Below are 19308 nucleotides of genomic sequence, written 5' to 3'. Positions count from 1 at the left end.
GTTGAAGAACACACAAACCAGCATACAGAGACACTGCAGTTTAAATAGGCTTTTACTTTCGTGGAAATAGAAGTATCAGAGTCCCTCAAACAGTCCAAGTCATACACGGTTAAGACAGTCAGTCATCAATGTCTTTCAGTTAAGGGATAATCCAAATAACATAGTCCATAATCCTATAAACAGTCTGATACACAAACTTTGCTAGCAGTTGCAAAACTTACAATAGCTCACGCTGATCACTTTACAGCACCTCTAACAGCCAGATTCCAAACACTCAGATAAGATCAGCATCTAACATTGATTCTGGCTCCATCTTATGGCCGATTGAAGAAACAGCAACCAATCACATTTACAGCATGATTTAAAGAAACAAGCATAGCATTGTTACATGATTTATATATTGCCAAACCAACCATTAGGCTATATTCCTAACAACATTAACATTAAAATCAGAATAATTTAACAATAAAACTTTTAAAAACATGCTGCATTATCTTGCATGCTGTCATAGACTGACTGCAACTTAAATATATTTGCTTCTATATGTATATCAAGCTACTGCCTTGGATGTCACATTGGTGTGGTGATATGAGGGAAGAATACATACACCCAAACTGCAAAAGCAAAATAAAAAGGCCTATTTGGTGGAAGTAAACAATTAGGATTCATTCAAGGGGACTGGCATAAATATCAATTTCACTTCTTTTTTAGTTGCTCCTTCGTATTCAGATCAGGTCTCAGAATAATGATATAGCACTTGGGGGAAAATATGCAGCCCAGTAATCCAGCCGCTGAAGCCAAAATGGAGAAGATTTCAACAGCAACCACATATTTCCCCTTGGTGCTCAGGTAAGTGGGAACAAATGACACCCAGACACTGCAAAAGACCAACATGCTGAAGGTGATGAATTTGGCTTCATTGAAGCTGTCAGGTAAATTCCTAGCCAAGAAGGCCACCGTGAAGGTGACAGCTGTCAAGAACCCCATAAAGCCAAGCATGGTATAAAACATTGTGGTTGAACCTTCATTACATTCCAAGACAATTTCTTCAACTATGGAATGCATGTCTGAATCTGGAAATGGGGGAGAAATTGCCAACCACACTACACAGATGGTGAACTGAGCCATGAAGACAGATAAGACAATCGTGTTGGCCATCTTTCTCCCTACCCATTTTCTCATTTTGGAGCCTGGCTTGGTGACCATGAAAGCAAGGACTACTATAGTTGTTTTACCCAAAATACAAGAAAGAGCTATAGAGAAAGTGATGCCAAAAGTACTTTGTCGTAAGAGACATTTCACTTGATCAGGTTGCCCAATGAAGAGCAGAGTGCAAAGGAAGGAGAGAAGGAGAGCAAGGAGAAGCGTATAGGTGAGGTTCCTGTTGTTGGCTTTGACAATGGGAGTGTCCTGGTGTTTAATGAAGATCCCCAACACTACAGCTGAGATGACAGAAAAGGAAACTGCAATCATTACCAAAGACATACCCAACGGCTCTTGGAAAGTCAAATAAGTCACAGTTTTTGGAAGACAATTATCTCGACCTTTGTTTGGATGTTGATCCTCTTGACATGGAAAACAAACATCTAAATCTGGGGGGAAAGAACAAATAAAATTGTTTCACAGAACCATTACAGCTTTTAAGCATGAAAAAGTAATAACTAGATTTTATATGATCCTATGAGTTCATATTATTTTCACAAAATATTCTAAAATGAAATTCATTGTATAAAGCATTGTTCATTTTTAAGTTACACAGTTATCTCAAAACATTTATATGACACTTTTACTGTCCAGATGGATTTGGAATGAAAAAGAATTGAAATAACAGGAAAAAATGTTACACAAATTTACTTGGATGGAAAATGACCTTACATTCAAAATATATATAATAAAAAAACTTCTGGATTTTTTACTGACATGCAATGGTTACATGCCAAATGTCTACAAGCCATAATAATAAGAGTCAAAATCTGAATATTCTATTGATCCTTAAGAGAGTTTATGCTATTTAAAGTGAACTGATAGACTGTAGCATTAAATATTTCCCAAATGTGCTGTTTCAAAAATCACCTGGACTTTCTTTGTTTTTTCCTTGAAAACATTTTGCTTCTCATCCAAGAAGATTCTTCAGTTCTGAGTGAAGCAAGTCAGTCAGAATTGAAGAAGCTTCTTGGATGAGAAGACATCTTGGATGTCTTCAAGGAAAAAAGGAACTTCACTTGTCTTTTGAAAAAGCAACCTTGGGACAGAAAGCACTTTGGATGACTGAGAATCTTCATAGACATTAAATATAACTTTGAATTAGAAACAAGTAGTTCACATTTTTCATCGCTCATCTATACAACCTATTAGACAGCTCAAAATTTTCAGTCACCATCATACTGATTAAAAATCCAACCCCAATTATATGTATTAAATTATTGATATATTTAATATATTCCTTTGCTCACCCATTTGGTCAGCTATCTTCCCTTCTGGGCACTGTCTACAGTCGTAGCAGCAGGATAATTTCCCTTCTATTTTTACCTTGCTGTAGCCCAAAGGACATTTCCCATTACAGATGGAAAGAGGCAAAGTCTGTTCATAAATAAAATCAGAATTCTTTCACATAAAGAACGTATAGGTTGAGAGTGTTCATTTCATCAGGTATGTATACCAAAACTTTTCACATCCTCATCAAAACTTAGTGTCCCATTTCCCCATTTTCCTTTGTTTAAATTCACAAAAACAATCCTTCAATTCATTTCTTTCTTAAACCTGAGTAAATAAAAGAGGTATGAACGTAAACTCCCAGAATGTTGCAGCTGCCAAAAAAGCCAGCAGAGAAGATGTGGGTTGCTCCCAGTTCGACCTGGTTTAGCCAAACTGGTAGTGGAATTCTGGTCTTGGTCGCAGAACCAACAGTGACCTAGGCCTGCCACTCCCCCGAACCAGTTCCTCACCACTGCTGGCCACCACCATTTAGGTTTTTAGTGACTGCACATGTGCAGTTCACTCTAAATTGTTCTATGCATGCGCGTAGAACAATTTAAATTGAAGAGTGCAAGTGTGCAGCATGCAGCGCACAACTGGCACACATCTAGCATGCATGTGGGTGGTGAACCAGTAGTAAAATGTGCAGCAACCCACCCGTGCAGTACAATCCTAGGCTATATTAACAAATGGATAGAAAAAAGATTTGGATTCGTAACTGGCTGATCAACCGCATTCAATGTATAGTCCTCAATGGAACTGCATCTACAGTTCCATTGCAGTGGAGTACCCCAAGGCTCTGTTTTATGCCAAGTACTCTTCAACAACTTCATCAATGATTTGGATAATGGGATAGATGGGGAACTCATCAAATTTGCAGATGACACAATTTGCAATAGCCAACACTCCAGAAGATAGATGTCAACTTTTAAAAAATTACTATTATTAAATTGACATAGAAAAGGAAGAAGAATTCCATGCATACCTTTGACTAGAGTGAGATCTGATATTTCTACAGCAAAGGTCAAATCCTGCTGTAGCACCTCATTGGTGGATGTGATTTGTGACACAGACTGTGGGGAGGGGTGACACAGGGGTAAAGTACAGAGACCATTAACTGGAAATTAGTTTCAGCTCCGCAAAAGAACAAGCCAAAATGTTGATCCTAATAAATGACTGGATTTCACAGAGAGCCGAAACTGACTTTTAAAATCTATCAAGATTTCCAGGTTTCCTGAATCCTGGGATCTCCAATCATTTCCCCACATTTGGGGTGCTTGGAGGGAAAATCAGGCAACCATGGCAGAAGGCAGAGTATCAGAAGAAAGCCTGATTTCAGCTGGAGGAGTTCAGTGAGCCCCAGACATCAAACCTGCAGACATCCAAGCTGCAATGCCTTTTCCAGCAGCAGAAGCAAGAAAGGATGAGTACTGGTCGAAATTAGCCCCTAAGGAAGCTGAAGTTGAGTTCCCTTACTCCAATTCCCAGATAAAGGGAAGGTTCTCGAGAGAGCTGGCAAGGATTGACTAGATGTAGGACTGGTCACAAGCCAGGCTCCCAAAGTCCCAGATGGAATCCCTGGGGTGTGGAATTGAGCAACTGAAAGAGGATTTTGACTGGACCACACTCCATGATAAGGGGCCATCCTGTCACCCAAAAGAGAGGGGAGGGACATCTGATCATGTTGAAGGGAGGAGATGCAGAGTGGAGTGCAGTCCCCCTCCTCCACCCAATAGAAGGAGAAGGGGTCCAAAACAGCAACCAGTGCCTCTCCCACATAGCAGGCAGGCTGCCCAGAGCAGGCAACCCCCTCCGTCTCTCCAAATTAGAGGTGAGGAAGATGGCCAGCCATGTCAGGCGCAAGCATACAGAGGCCGACGGAGGTTGGAGGAGTAGGGCTGAATGACCCACTCCAATTCTGGAGAAAGTTTGACAGGGACTCAGACTAGCTAGCTCTATTCCTTGATTCAGCCGATATCCACCTAGTATGCTATGAGCACCTGTATCCATTCCCCAGAGCCATGGTGATCACCATCACAGAGAGGCTAGAGGGAGAAGCAAGGGAATGATTAGCAGCCCTCCACAAGAGGAGAGCCCCCCAACTGCAAGACATAGATGACTTCCTGCAACTGCTAGAGGCCAGATTTGAGGTGGAGGGGGAGGACCCATATGTGGAATAGGAACTCAGCAACCTAAAGCTGAGGGGCCACCCCATCTAAGAGCTCATCCATGAATTTAGGAGGGTCATTAGAATGGCTACCCCTTATCAGAGGCATCTTGGGTAAAAAGTAGAATTATCCAGGCTGAACGACTTAAAGCAAAATTCCATGCAGAAAATCTAGGCAAGAGTGTGGGAGGGACGTATCCCTAAATTATATACCTGTACACAAATCATTTTTGTTTCACACAGGTCACGTTTGGGAAGTGAGGGGAGCTGAATGTCAACTTGTAAAACATTTCCATGACTATTATCAAGTTGACATAGAAAAAGGAGGAGAATTCAATGCATACCTTCGGCCAGAGTCGGATCTCATATTTCTACAGCCGACGTGTGGCGTGCAAAGTTCACAGTCTGCTGCAGCACCCAGTTGGTGGATATTATTTATGACACAGACTGAGGGGAGGGGAGACACGGGGTAAAGTGCAGAGACCATTAACCAGGAATCAGTTTCAGCTCTGCAGAAGAACATGTCAAAATGTTGATCCTAATAAATGACTGCATTTCTTTTGAACTTTTCTCAAGGCTCATAAATTAATTAAGTCATCTTTGGAAACTTCACAATAGGCTTAAGACTTGAATTTTGGGCGCTATGTAACAAAATGAAATTTAATGGTGAAAAAAGTTAGGTTCTACATTTAGAAAAGAAAAAGAAAATGCACAGGTACAGTATATATGGTACCTTACTCAATAGTAGGTACCATGAAAAGGATCTTGTAGTCCTAGTGGACAACCATTTAAATAATAGCAAGCAGTGTGCAGCAGCTGCCAAAAAAGGCAACACAGTTCTAGGCTACATAAACAGAAGGATAGAATCAAGATCACATGAAGTGCTAATTCCACTTTATAAGGCTTGATAAGGCCACATTTGGAATACGGCATTCAGTTTTGGTCACCGCAATGTACAAAATATGGGCAGAGTCTAGAAAGAGTGTAAATGATTAGTGGTCTGGAGGCTAAAACATATGAAGAATGGTTGCTGGAACTGGGTATGTCTAATTTCATGAAAAGAAGGGGAGACATGTTAGCAGTCTTCCAATATTTCAGGGTCTGCCACAAAGAAGAGGGAGTCAAACTATTCTCCAAAGCACCTTAGGGTAGAACAAGAAGCAATCGGTTGAAACTAACCAAGGAGAGAAGCAATTTAGAACTAAGAGAAATTTCCTGACAGTTAGAACAATTAATCATTGGAATAACTTGCCTCCAGAAGTTGTGAATGCAACATGGGAGATTTTAAAGAAAAGATTGATTCATCCAGCCCCATCCTAAGTTATGAATGCTGTGGAATTTTTAATGTTGTTTTTTTTTATTTTTTGTATGTCCCCCTTCCTTTTTTTACCTGTAAGCCTCCCTGAGTCTCTCGAGAGTGGGCGGCATACAAACCAATTAATTAATTAATTAATTAATTAATTAATTAAATAAAATTGGACAACCATTTGTCTGAAATGATGTAGGGTTTCCTGAGTAGTGTGTGTGTTTGTGTGTGTGTGTGGGGGGGGGAATTGGACTAGAATATCTCCAAAATTATGCTGTTATTTCCCAAACAAGCATGCTGAAGTTGTGAGTTGAAATCCACCCCTCATAAACTTGCTGGGTTAGAGAAACATTTGCTTAACTGTTCCTTTTTTTTCTAATGTAGTTAAAGATAGCTGACTACTTCAGATGTCCTACTCAATTGTCCATTATATGGCTCAGCAAGGGCTTAATACGTAAAAATATTGCTTCATGAAAATGACATATTAGGATTCAAACAAACAAAATAATTCTATTTCCTTCAGGGCCCAAATATATATGTAATCACTTGGACTGTTAGATTTATAGTCAGGCTTCACCAAAAAGGACATCTTATCTACCACACTTTGAGGTTGCATGAAAAGTAATTAATTCACTTAAGTCCCTACTGTTGTCCATCTCTAGGATTCATTTCGTTATTTATTTTAGCATTCTGTTTTGCCGTAATCCCTTTTTATTTTACTGTTTTATCCTGTCTAATTTTATTTTATTTTATTTTACTGTGTCTGGTGCTCATTTTAATAATATAACCCAGTATGAGTAATTTATACAGATCACTACTATGCTATGTACTGGGATGATGTTGCACTGAAACTAAATAAGTGATGTAGGCATTTAGACTTTAATATATACTTTAGTAGTTTATGTTAATATACATGAAACCAAAAATGAGGTTGTTACATCCAAGCTTGATTATGATTGTGATTTAATTATTTACTTCTGTGGATCAATGAATACATGATTTCCTAAAAAGTAAAAAAAAATGAGACACACCTGGTTAAATATGAGGGGCCAAACAGCATCCTTGGCAGAAATGGTAAGGAGCTTTTCTGGGGGAGCCATGGGATCGATTTTTCCAATTTGAACTTTTAGAAAGGACATGTTTGGAAATGTGACCCAATTGAAAACATCAAACCCAGTTTCCAATTCTCCATTGGAATCAAAAGAAACCTGTTCTCCAGCACTGTTGTTAAAGGAGACTTGCTTCAAAAAATGATGGAGCTGAATGGAAAAAAAACCAAAGAAATATAAATATTAACTGGATTCTTTGAAATGAATCATAAAGATACTTTACATAAGTGATTCATACATAAAATAAAGTCCATATGTTAGTGGGGGTTTATTCAAAAATTTTCAATACCTTCAGTTTATTTTCAAATTGCATCTAATTTTGCCTAAATGGACTTCATGGTTTTGATTATTCGGATAATATTTGAAAATCATAATAATAGATTTTTTTTAGCTTTTGCATAAGAGAAAACCATGAATATTCAAAACTATCTGTAAAGGGAGGGAGGTCTACTGTTAAGTATTATGAACTATAAATAAAGATACTTTCAAAAGGAAAGGAGGAAAAAAATCTATAAGCCAACATTTTCTACATGATTCCTGAATTGGATTAGTAAACACTACCTGCCATGGTGATTGAAAGAAGTACTTCGAGCTCCTCTTATTCATTTTTCGACTCCACTTGAGTTTGGAAGAGAGCATGGCCTTCAGAGCATGTGCCACAGAGTAGACTGCATTGTAGATGCTGTAACTATGTCCACCCATGGTGGTCTCAAAGACAGAATTAGGTAGAGTCTCCAACTTCTCTTCTCCAGTGCAGATCCTTTCAGCATTCTCATCTGTAACATCACTGGAGAATGAGCATTCAAATGCATCTTTCCAGAAATCCCTAATAAAACCATCGTCTTTCTCAAAATTTGGGTTTTTCTTCTGCGTAAAATGTTGGAATCCTCTTAACTCCTTTGAGTGAAGTGCAAAGGAAATTGCACCATGGAGAAAATCAATGGGCAATGGTCTTTGCATCAGAATGGCGGTGAATTCCATTTGAGCTGTCATGATCCAAACTTTGGTTTTTCTCTCCTTTGGAATATCATCCGAATCTAAAACAGAGAGCATCATCCTCAATGTCACTATGCTTGTAATTTCAGCATTGAAGATGACTGCAATGACTGTACTCTCCATGATCACACTATATATTTTATCTGCTTTCTCCACCATTTCAGCAGCTGCACTGCCATACATCATTTGGGGTAAACATTCTATAAAGTCAAAGCAGATTCCTTTCTCTGAAAACATGGAAAGACTCTTCTGAACAAATCGCTCCCTATCTTCCTCAAACAGAGAAATCAACCCTACCCACGTCCATCCAAAATGCAAGAGTAAATGTAGCACTCCTTTAAGTTGGTGGATCTCATCAGGGAACATCCATTTGACAAAAATTCCTTCTTGGTCATTATTCATCAAAGGAGCTGATCCATAAGTAATCTAATTGGGGAAATAGGAAGAAGGGAACAGACTTTTAAATAATTGAAGGAAGAATGCATTTTTTAACTTTATACAATAATTGGGTTTGAGTAGGATAAAGAAATAGGCTTCATCAAATACACTGTGAGGGTTATGGATGTTTAATACTGCTCATGAATCAAAGAAAAGACTGGCCTTTGTGATATTCTTGTCATTATATGACAAATAGTTCTTGCTTGTGGAATCTTTCTCATAAGATTTATCATAAGGACTCAACATCTAAAAATAACAACTAGCTCATGAACTTGTTCCACATTTCTTCTCACCTGGGGAAATTTGTAGTTGCATAGACTGGTTGCCATGTTGAGACAGGTTTTAGTCTGGGGTCCTCCAATGACAGCTACCGTATTGGTCTGGTCATTACATTTGTAGTTGGGGATAAATTTATCTTTTGTAGATAGAAATTCCATTGCTAAAAGAGAAGTTGTGTATTCCTCAAGATAATTGGTAGCAATGTGGAAACCGAGGCTAACATTGGGTAAAATATCAAAATGTTCATTGATCTCCTTTACAGCAAATGCCAAAGCCAAAGCATGTTGATAATTATGAGTGAGGAACCTTCAGTGAAAGGTACAAATGACATGAAATATTGCTGCTTCAGATTCATACAGTTGACATTTTTAATAATATGTATCTAGTGCTTTTGCATTTTGATATAAGGAATCAGAGATGAGGAGGGGGAGATAAGCTAAATTATACTGAGAAAGCATTTGTGGCCTGCTTTCTTCTCTATTTTAGATTATACTTCTGGTGAACTATCAAATTCATTGTAAAATATCTCTTCCAGGATCAACCTAAGTGTCAAAGAAACATTTAATTTCAGTTCTATCTATATTTCGCCAGTGATTTTTAATGGTGGGAAGTGTTTTTTAACATTAAACAAGTCTGAAATGAATTCTCAAATGCACTTGGTGATGTTTCACTTCTGGGTGAGATTAAATATGGGGGGGGATGAGTAAATCAGGATTATCCTGAGGGTAGGTAGTAGAATTTTACTTTCAAAGGAGGACTTTATTGAAGGAAGGCAGTCTCCTGAAGAAAAATTCATATAATTTATGAGTCACATCACTTTGTCTCAATTTGACCTTCTGTATTAAAACAGGAGGCATTTCTGTGAGGCATTTCTCTAATTAAAAATTGCTATATATGGACATTGGAAGTTGATTATTGATTAATAGCAAATGATACGGTTCAGCAGAAAAATACTACAGGAAAATGAAGCTGGAGGAGAAGCAGTTACAGGAGGATACTTACAGATACTGATCAAGCACTTCACGAGAGGGGAAGCTTTCAAAAGTGATCTCATTTGAAAGAAAGAAGACCTGATAAATAATGGCAGCAATGATCAAGTCTCCTGGCTGATAATACTTGTGAACAATTGGAAGAGGACTACTCAGTTTGCAGTTGTAAACAGGAGAAATTAATACTATGTTAGGAAAAAAGAATAAAATCAATGTTCTGAATATAACCAACTCACTATAACATATGGCCATAGTAGATATTAAACTGTAGCTCCTATTTTATCATTCAGATGAGGGGTTGTTTGGCCACCCATTAATGTTGCCTACAGTTAAGAGAATGAGCATTCACTGGAATTAACAATAGGAAATATCAGGTCAAACAAAAATCCTTTTCCCCCTCTGCCTGCATGTAGTTCTGTATGTCTGAACAGAGATTAATGCAATGTAATGTCTTAATCAAGGATCCCAGTTTTGTCAGTGTCTGCTGGAATGCCCTTGTGACATGGAGAAGAAGTGACAATGACTATACTTAATGAGTAATCAATAATATTACTTGCCACAGTACTTCATTCAAAAAAATATCAGAGAGAAACATGTTTATTATATCTCAGTAGACACCACTGTTACAGCATTGTTATGAACTTTTGGAACTAAGACATTAAGTGGAAAATGGGAGAGTGAAAGGTCATATGTGCAGAAGACAAAAATAGATAAAACAATATTGGAAATGAATTTATTGAGCTCATTTTCCTTACTCTTTGCTTAATATAACATCTATTATGATACTATTGATACTATATGTTCCACCATGATACTACTACTATTACCCATAACTTGCCCCATCTCCTGCCCACCTAGCATGTTCCAAAGCGTGCCAATCAGAATTCAATGGGATTCAGCTGATTCTCTCTGGTTCAGGTGAATCGGTAGCGGTAGCTACAGGAGGCTCTGCCCAACCTCCGAACAAAATGTACAAGCACTCCGCATGCATCATTTTTGGCCTCTAAGCACCCCATTTTTGGCCCATTCCAGGCGATGTGGATCACCGCCATCTATCACTGCCAAATGGGGCGCATGTAAAACAGGACATGTGGAGGCCAAAAATGGGATGCACAAATGCCTAAAATGGGGTATGTGGAGGCTGAAAAAGGGACGTGTGGCAGCAGTGATTGCAATGGTGATCCTCGCAGCCAGGAACAACTGATAATCAGTTTTCCGGGAGGCTGATCCAATTCCAATCAGCTGCTCATGCTAAATCAGACTGTGTTGACCATTCTGCTTGCTTTTTGCTGTAAGGAGGCAACTTGCTGGGAGCAGAAGCTGAAGGTTGGGGGATGGTGGGTGGGTGGGAGTTCAGCAATATTTGCTCTATAAGATGACAGACATTTCCACCCACTTTTTTGGGTGGAGGGATTGCATCTTATGGACTGAAAAATGTGGTATTATTCCATGTGGCTTTCTTGGTGAAAAATATAGGAGTGTTTCATTAATGCTTTTTCCCTTGCTGTATTAATTGAGCCCTTTGCCACTGTCCATATAGTGGTATATGGATAAACCATGCTCTGTATGTAAGGAGTATGATAGCTCACATGGTTAGGATGGTGAGTAGGAGGTTAGCAAGCCCACGTTTGAGGCCTAAGTGCTGCCATGGGATTGGGTTGAGCTTCCATCCTTTACTCCAGCCCTGCCAGGGGCATGAAAGGAGTCCCCAACTGGGCATCCTCTGGGCAATGGTGATATCTCAGGAGATTCCTTTCAACCCGGAAGCATCACGATGCTTCTAACATAAGAACAGTGCTACAGAGTGCCCCTGGGATAGGATAAATCCATAGGAACATTGTGCCCCACTATTGCAAGCCTTTAGATTTCATTGAGGGCTGCATTAGAGTTGTGTTGACCTTGGGGTGGGAAGTGGCCAGTGTGGGCATGGCCAGAATGCTGGTCACTCATGTCTTGGGAGGGAAAATGGCACAAATAAATGGATATAAATAAGCAAAACATACCCATAAGCACATAAAAAAGAGTACATATAAATGGATCAGTAGGACAAGGACAGTAGGCAGGCTGGTGCGCTTATGCACGCCCCTTTAGGGACCTCTTAAGACATGTGTAAGGTCCATGGTAGGCAGCTTAAAATAAAAGGTATGTGGGGGGGGGGGTTAAAGGAAACAACAACAAGATCGGGTGTTCCACACATTTACTATTCTATTGCTGAAATAATTTTTCCTGCAAAACACCACAAAAACTCATGGTGGCCCAAGTGCTGTGCCAGTGAAAACAGGTTCCCAAGCTCCAATTTCAGCTGTGATGACCTCCAACAAGCCTCTGCCAGTGAAAACACAGTGTGGGGGATGTGCATGGCCCTCATGAGTTCCGTTTTCACTGGCAGAGGCACTACAGGCTGGTCCTTCGCTGTTTCCAGTAGCCCTGTGTGCCAGATCTAACCACTCTGTGGGCTGTATCTGACCCCTGGGCCTTGAGTTTGACACCTCTGCTTTAGATGATCTCTAAAAACATGTTTCACCTTCAAGCTGCACGATAGGACAATGATATGCCCTTGTGTTTACTACACTTTGGTTTGGTTAAAGATGGTTTCCTTCTGTTACATGAGTTGCCGTCTAGTTTCTTGTGGTTTAAATATTACACTGGGTTTAATGGTATGCTGCCAAAATTAAGTTTTAGATTAGGTTAATTAATCCAAGGTAGGAAGGAAGGAACGAACGAACGAACGAATGAACGAAGGAAGGAAGGAAGGAAGGGTCTTCCAACTCAAGAAGCCTCTTCCACCATTTCAGCAGCTTCACTACCAGACATCACTTGAGGTAGACATTCTTTAAAGTCAAAGCAGATCCCTCTCTCTGAAAACATGGAAATGCTCTTTTGAACAAATCTCTCCATATCTTCTTCATACAGATAAATCATTGCAACCCAGATCCATCAAAATGCAACACTAAGTATAGAATTCCTTTAAACTGGTGGATCTCATCAGGAAACATCCATTTTACAAAAAGTGCTGATTTATCATTATACATCCAAATGTGATTTAAGTGGAGGAAAGACAGAAGAACCTAGTTAAATGGGAGATTTCTAGAAAAAATAAAAGTAAAGGACTAATGCATATATCTATATGTACTAAATAACTGGGCTTGTCTGGGTATGCAAGGCAAGTGCCTAAAAACTATTTTTCCCAATTAATATATGCAAATTTATTACTTCTCATCAAGCAACAGGGAGAGCCCTTTGTTGATAATCTTCATATCTAATAAATTTCTCATTAAATGACAAATATTTTTTTTCCATCTGGAATCCTTTTCATAAGAATGATTATGAGGACTCAACATCTGAAAATAATAAACACATGAACTTTCCATCTTGCTCTATATTTGTAGTTGTACAGAGTAGTTGCCATATGGAGACAGATTTTTGTATGGGGTCCTCCAATGATGGCTACCCTATTGGTCTGGTCATTAAATTTGTAGTTTGAGATAAATTTATCCTTTGTAAATAGAAATTCCATTGCTAAAAGGTAAGTTGTATATTCCTCAAGATTGCTGGTAGCGATATGGAAACCGAGGCTACCATTGGACAAAATCCAAGAATTGTTATTGATTTTTTAGTGCTCCCTCTGATATCTCTTGTTTTCTGGACACTGCAGCAACTGGAGTACATTTGTTGTACCCCACCTGCCATACCAACTGTGACATTTTCTGTGGTTGACAGATGAGGCCATGCTTATAAATTCTGTAGCTTTCTCTCATTCATTAGCTTAGCGAAGTTCTTGACACTTTGAAAACATAGTGATGCTTAATTGTGTGTGAACATAGAATTTAGACATCACTAAGGTCCACTGCAATCAGCAATAATGTAATCATATTACATTGGAGGCTAAAAGAGAAAAAAGAAGGAAGGAAGGAAGGAAGGAAGGAAGGAAGGAAGGAAGGAAAGAAAGAAAGAAAAATGTATCAATAATAAATATATTATTGTTAGTTCTATTGCATGATAAAAGGGATGCAAATCATTAAAGAAATAGTGACAACACAAGAATGGAAAAGGTAACACCATGTCTTCAGAACAGGATTTTAACCAAATTCAAGAGAGGATGATTTCTTAGTATGTTTGATGGTTGGATTAAAAACAAGGGTTATCTCTTGTTTTTTCCTACCTATTTATTTACTGTTGCATCTATAATGTATTAGAAAGAGGTCAGGCAGAAGAGGTATGTTCCTGATCCTGTATCCCATAAGCCTGGGCATTTTGTTAGGTGGGACCTAGCATGAAAGCACCTTCTTCCCTGGCCTTATCTTGGGGATCATTCTTGTGCTCAAGGTGTAGCTGGCCCCAACCATGTCGTCCTTCTGGAAAGCCCTTAAAAGATTGGAACATCAAATGTCCAGGGAAATATGAGATAGGGCAGTCCCTGTGCATCATACGGCATGATATAACATGATCTGACCTGACATGATATAATATGATATTTAATTGAAATGCACTGTCTGTTATTTAGTCATTTTGTTTCTATCTTTGTAATTTAATTTGGTTTCATTTTAATGTATTTTTTTTAATGTATCTGAACTCTTTTATTACGTACACCATCCAGGGTACTATATGAAGTGTTTGTTTATAAAAATAATAAATAAATCAACAAATGGAAGTTAAAATCAAATTCTGATCTATATTTACAAGCAAGTGCTTTTATTTATTTATTTTCTTTTGCTTTCTTTTGTGTTCTTTTTTATTTATTTTTCTTCTGCCATTTATAAACAACAATAAATAACAATCTAATGGAGATTTTGGTATTATGTATTAAGCTCAAGAAAGAAACATTTATTACACCACAAAACAATTACATCCATGTTGCAGTGGTCGATCAAGGATTTTAAATGTACAATTTAAACAATCTTTTGGACATTTTCAGGAACCATGGTTAATATTGAAGTGAATATTTTTTCTCATTTAAAAAAGCTTGTTTTCCAAATAAATATAGGGCACAAAATAATGATCTAATATTTCAAAGAAAAGATTCAGAGAAACTGTATTCTGAAGTCATTTTTGAAGAGATTTTAACAACTATTGCTTTGTATGCCACCTTCTTGTGCGGCTTTCCATATCTCTACCTGCATACATGACCTGATAATAGAGAAGAGTTTCTTTAGAAGAACACATCTGGTGCATTGCAGACATATGAATTTCTGTATGTTTATTTTCCTGTAACTTTCTAATTTTTTTGCTCTTCTCCATTTCATGGGTATCTTCACATGGGAATCAACATTTATTTAGTTATTTCTATTTCATATTTCTTATCCTCCCATTTGCCTCAGAATCTTTGAGTGGTGTATAATGTAAACATTAAAATAAACCTTAATTTCAGAATAATTTAACAATAAAACTTTTAAAAGCTTGCTGCATTATCTCTCATGCTGTCATAGATTGACTGCTACTTACATCTCTCTCTATATCTATATCTATATCTATATCCATATCCATATCCATATCCATATCCATATCCATATCCATATCCATATCCATATCCATACACACACACACACACACACACACACACACAGACATAAAGGTACAGTATTATATGTCACCTTGATGTGAGGAAAGAAAGAATACACCCCAAACTGCAAAGACAGAACAAAAAAGCCCTAAATAATGAAATTAACCAATTAGACTTCATTCAAGGGATCTGATAATCCAGAGTAATCCAGCCACTGAAGCCAAAATGGAGAAGATCTCCACAGCAACTACATATTTCCCCTTGGTGCTCAAATAGGTGGGAACAAATGACACCCAGACACTGCAAAAGACCAACATGCTGAAGGTGATGAACTTAGCTTCATTGAAACTGTCAGGTAAATTCCTTGCCAAGTTGGCCACCGCGAATGTGACAGTGGTCAAGAGTCCCATAAAGCCAAAGGCAGTATAAAACATTGTGGTTGATCCTTCATTACATTCCAAGACAATTTCTTCAACTATGGAGTGCATGTCTGAATCTGGAAATGGGGGAGAAATTGCCAACCACACTACGCAGATAGTGACATGAGCCGTGAAGACAGATAGGATGATCGTGTTGGTCATCCTTCTCCCCATCCATTTCCTCATTTTGGAAACTGGCTTGGTGGCCATGAAAGCAAGCACTACTATAGTTGTTTTACCCAAAATACAAGAAAGACCTATGGAGAAAATGATGCCAAAAGTAGTTTGTCACAAGAGACATTTCATTTGATTAGGTCAGTGTTTTTCAACCTTTTTTGTGCAAAGGCACACTTTTTTCATGAAAAAAATCACGAGGCACACCACCATTAGAAAATGTTTAAAAAATTTAACTCTGTGCCTATATTGACTATATATAAGGTGTTTTTCCCACGGCACACCTTACATTATGTCACGGCACACTAGTGTGCCGCGGCACAGTGGTTGAAAAACACTGGATTAGGTTGCCCAATGAAGAGCAGAGTGCAAAGGAAGGAAAGCAGGAGAGCAAGGAGAAGCGTATAGGTGAGGTTTCTGTTGTTGGCTTTGACAATGGGAGTGTCCTGGTGTTTAATGAAGATTCCCAACACCACAGCTGAGAGGACAGAAAAAGAGACCACAATCATTACCAGAGAAATACCCAATAGCGCTTGGAAAGTCAAATAAGTTACAGTTTTTGGAAGACAATTATCTTAACCTTTGTTTGGATGTTGGTCCTCTTGACATGGAAAACAATCATCTAAATCTGGGGGAAAAGAACAAATAAAACTGTTTCACGGAACCATTACAGCTTTTAAGCATAAAAAAGTAATAACTAGATTTTATACGATCCTATGAGTTTATATTATTTTCACAAAATATTCTAAAATGAAATTCATTACCTAAAGCATTGTTCATTTTTAAGTTACACAGTTATCTCAAAACATTTATAGGACACTTTTACTGTCCAGATGGAATTGGAATGAAAAAGTTTTGAAATGGCAGGAAAAAATGTTGCACAGATTAAATTTGATGGAACATGACCTTACAGTCCAAAATATATACTAACAATCCTTCTGGATTATTTATTTACCAACAAACATTGGTTACCTGCCAAAAGCATACAAGCAATAAAGAATAATCCAAATCTGAGAAATGTATTGATGCTTAAGAGAGAGTATGCAATTTAAAGTGAACTGACAGACTGTAGCATTAAATATTTCCCAAATGTGCTGTTTCAAAAAGCAACATGACTTTCTTTGTTTTTCCTTGAAGACATTTTGCTTATCATCCAAGAAGCTTCTTCAGTTCTGAGGGATGCAAGTCAGTCAAAACTGAAGAAGCTTCTTGGATGAGAAGTAATACATCTTGAAGGAAAAACAAAGAAAGTAAGTGTACTTGTCTTTTGAAAAAGCAACAAAAATCACTTTGGGTGATTGAGATTCTTCATAGCCATTAAATATCTCTTTGAATTATAAACAAGTAGTTCACATTTTTCATTGCTCATCTATACAACCTATCAGACAGCTTAAGATTTTCAGACACCATAATACTGATTAAAAATCCAACCCCAATTATATGTATTAAATTATTGATATATTTAATATATTCATTTGCTTACCCATTTGGTCAGCTATCTTGCCTTCTGGTCACTGTTTACAGTCGTAGCAGTAGGATAATTTCTCTTCAATTTTTACCTTGCTGTAGCCAAAAGGACATTTCCCATTACAGATGGAAAGAGGCAAAGTCTGTTCATAAATAAAATCAGAATTCTTTCACATAAACAAAGTATAGGTCAAGAGTGTTCATTTCATCAGGTATATATACCCAAACTTTCCACTTCCACATCAAATTCACCAAAACAATCCTTTAATTTATTTCTTTCTCAAACCTCAACAAGTGAAAGCGGTATGAGGGTCAACTCCCTGAGTTCTGCAGCTGCCAAAAAAAGCAAATGTTGTCCTAGTCTGCATTAACAAAGGGTTAGAATCAAGATCAGGTGAAGTGTTAGTGCCACTTTATAATATCCCAGTAAGGCCACACTTGGAATATTGTGTCCATTATAAAAAGATGTGGAGAGTATAGAAAGAGTGCAACAAAGAGCAAGAAAGATGTTTAGGGGATTGGAGGCTAAAACATGAAGAACAGTTGTAGAAATTGGGTGTGTCTAGTTCAATGAAAAGAAGGACATTAGGTGACATGACAGCAGTCTTCTAATATCTTAGGGCCTGCCACAAAGATGAAGGTTGACTGTTCTCCTCCGTGGAACATTTGTACCATTTCTTTATTTTCCATGCTCAGGCTGGTGTCAGCTTTGGTAGTGTCCAGAAATCATTTTCCTTAATGGCCTGGTTTCCTTTTATCACTAACTCTTCCAAACACAATTGCTTTGCACAGTGACCAGTCAAATTATTGATCCGAACTGTGGTCACTAAATGAGGACTACCTATAGTGATATATTCACTGAAGACCACTCAATGATTGGAACTGGTTCAGAATAAAGCAATGAAGACATTGATGGGTCTGCTACATTATGCTCACATGTCTCAGGGCTTTAAAAAACTTTGTTTCCAATTGGTTTCTAAATGCAATTCAACATGTTGATTTTGCCTATAAAGTCATCAGGTTTATAGAGTCTGGCTATTTGAGGAAGTGGCCACCTGTAGTAGTTTCTCCTTATCTAGTAAGCTCAATCAGAAAGAGTTTGATTGTGGTTTCTTTGGTTTAAACTATTTTTGGAATGTATATAAGGATCCCATCCTGATGCTATTCCCAAATCTTTAAAAACACAGTTTTCCAAGGCCTTATGTTAGGTTGGCACTGAACAATTATTGCCTCTTCTTTACTGATACATGTATCCTTTGATATGGGTGTACTTTATTTCTTCTATTTGTTTTAGTGTCCTATTTTCATTAGTTATATTACCATTTTTATAACATTATTGAAAAAAAATTCAGACAGAAAAATAAAGTAACATAGAAAATGGAATTAAAAAAAGAAAAAAAAGGAGGTCTTAGAATAAAGAGTTGTAAGGGACCTTGCAGTTCTTCTAGTCCAACCCCCAGGAAACCCTACACCACTATGACCTGACATCCTCTGAACATTGCTAGCCAGTTGGTCTACATCTAATTAACCCCTTTGCATTTATAAAACTTACTCTAATTCTTTATAAACCCCTTTATTGCTTGGTATCAATGAGAGACAACTGCTTCTGAGAGATGACAAACAACATTTTCCTATCTGTGAATAGGACAGGATAGGACAGAATAGAGAACAGAGTAGAGTAAAGTAGAGTAAAGTAGAGTACAGGGTAGGGTAGGGTAGGGTAGGGTAGGGTAGAGTAGAGTAGAGTAGAGTATAACAGAACAGAACAGAGTTGGAAGGCACTTTGGAGGTCTTAGAATAAAGAGTTGTAAGGAACCTTGCAGTTCTTCTAATCCAACCCCCAGGAAACCCTACACCACTATAGACAAATGGTTATCTAAGCTCTTCTTAAAAACTTCCAGTGTTGGAGCATTTACAACTTCTGGAGGCAAGTTGTTCCACTGATTAATTGTCTTCTAGTACAGCGCCCTGCTCAAGCAGAAGAACCTA

At 37.9% G+C, this 19308-nt stretch overlaps 1 protein-coding gene across 1 annotated transcript; it reads right to left on the bottom strand.

The window, feature by feature from the left end:
- Positions 1-696: 696 nt before the first annotated feature.
- Positions 697-15840, bottom strand: LOC116523504 (vomeronasal type-2 receptor 26-like). Its single transcript, XM_032238620.1, has 7 exons — positions 15714-15840; positions 9773-9944; positions 8785-9076; positions 7619-8479; positions 6980-7207; positions 2454-2580; positions 697-1592 (listed from the first exon to the last, which is right to left on the bottom strand). The coding sequence occupies exons 1-7, from the start codon at positions 15838-15840 to the stop codon at positions 697-699; spliced, it is 2703 nt and encodes a 900-aa protein (XP_032094511.1).
- Between the last annotated feature and the right edge of the window lie 3468 nt (positions 15841-19308).

Source organism: Thamnophis elegans, unplaced genomic scaffold (assembly GCF_009769535.1).
Source record: "Thamnophis elegans isolate rThaEle1 unplaced genomic scaffold, rThaEle1.pri scaffold_38_arrow_ctg1, whole genome shotgun sequence".
Taxonomy (NCBI): Eukaryota; Metazoa; Chordata; class Lepidosauria; order Squamata; family Colubridae; genus Thamnophis; species Thamnophis elegans.
The sequence above is the reverse complement of the archived record's forward strand: the minus strand, read 5'-3'. Positions and strand labels throughout refer to the sequence as shown.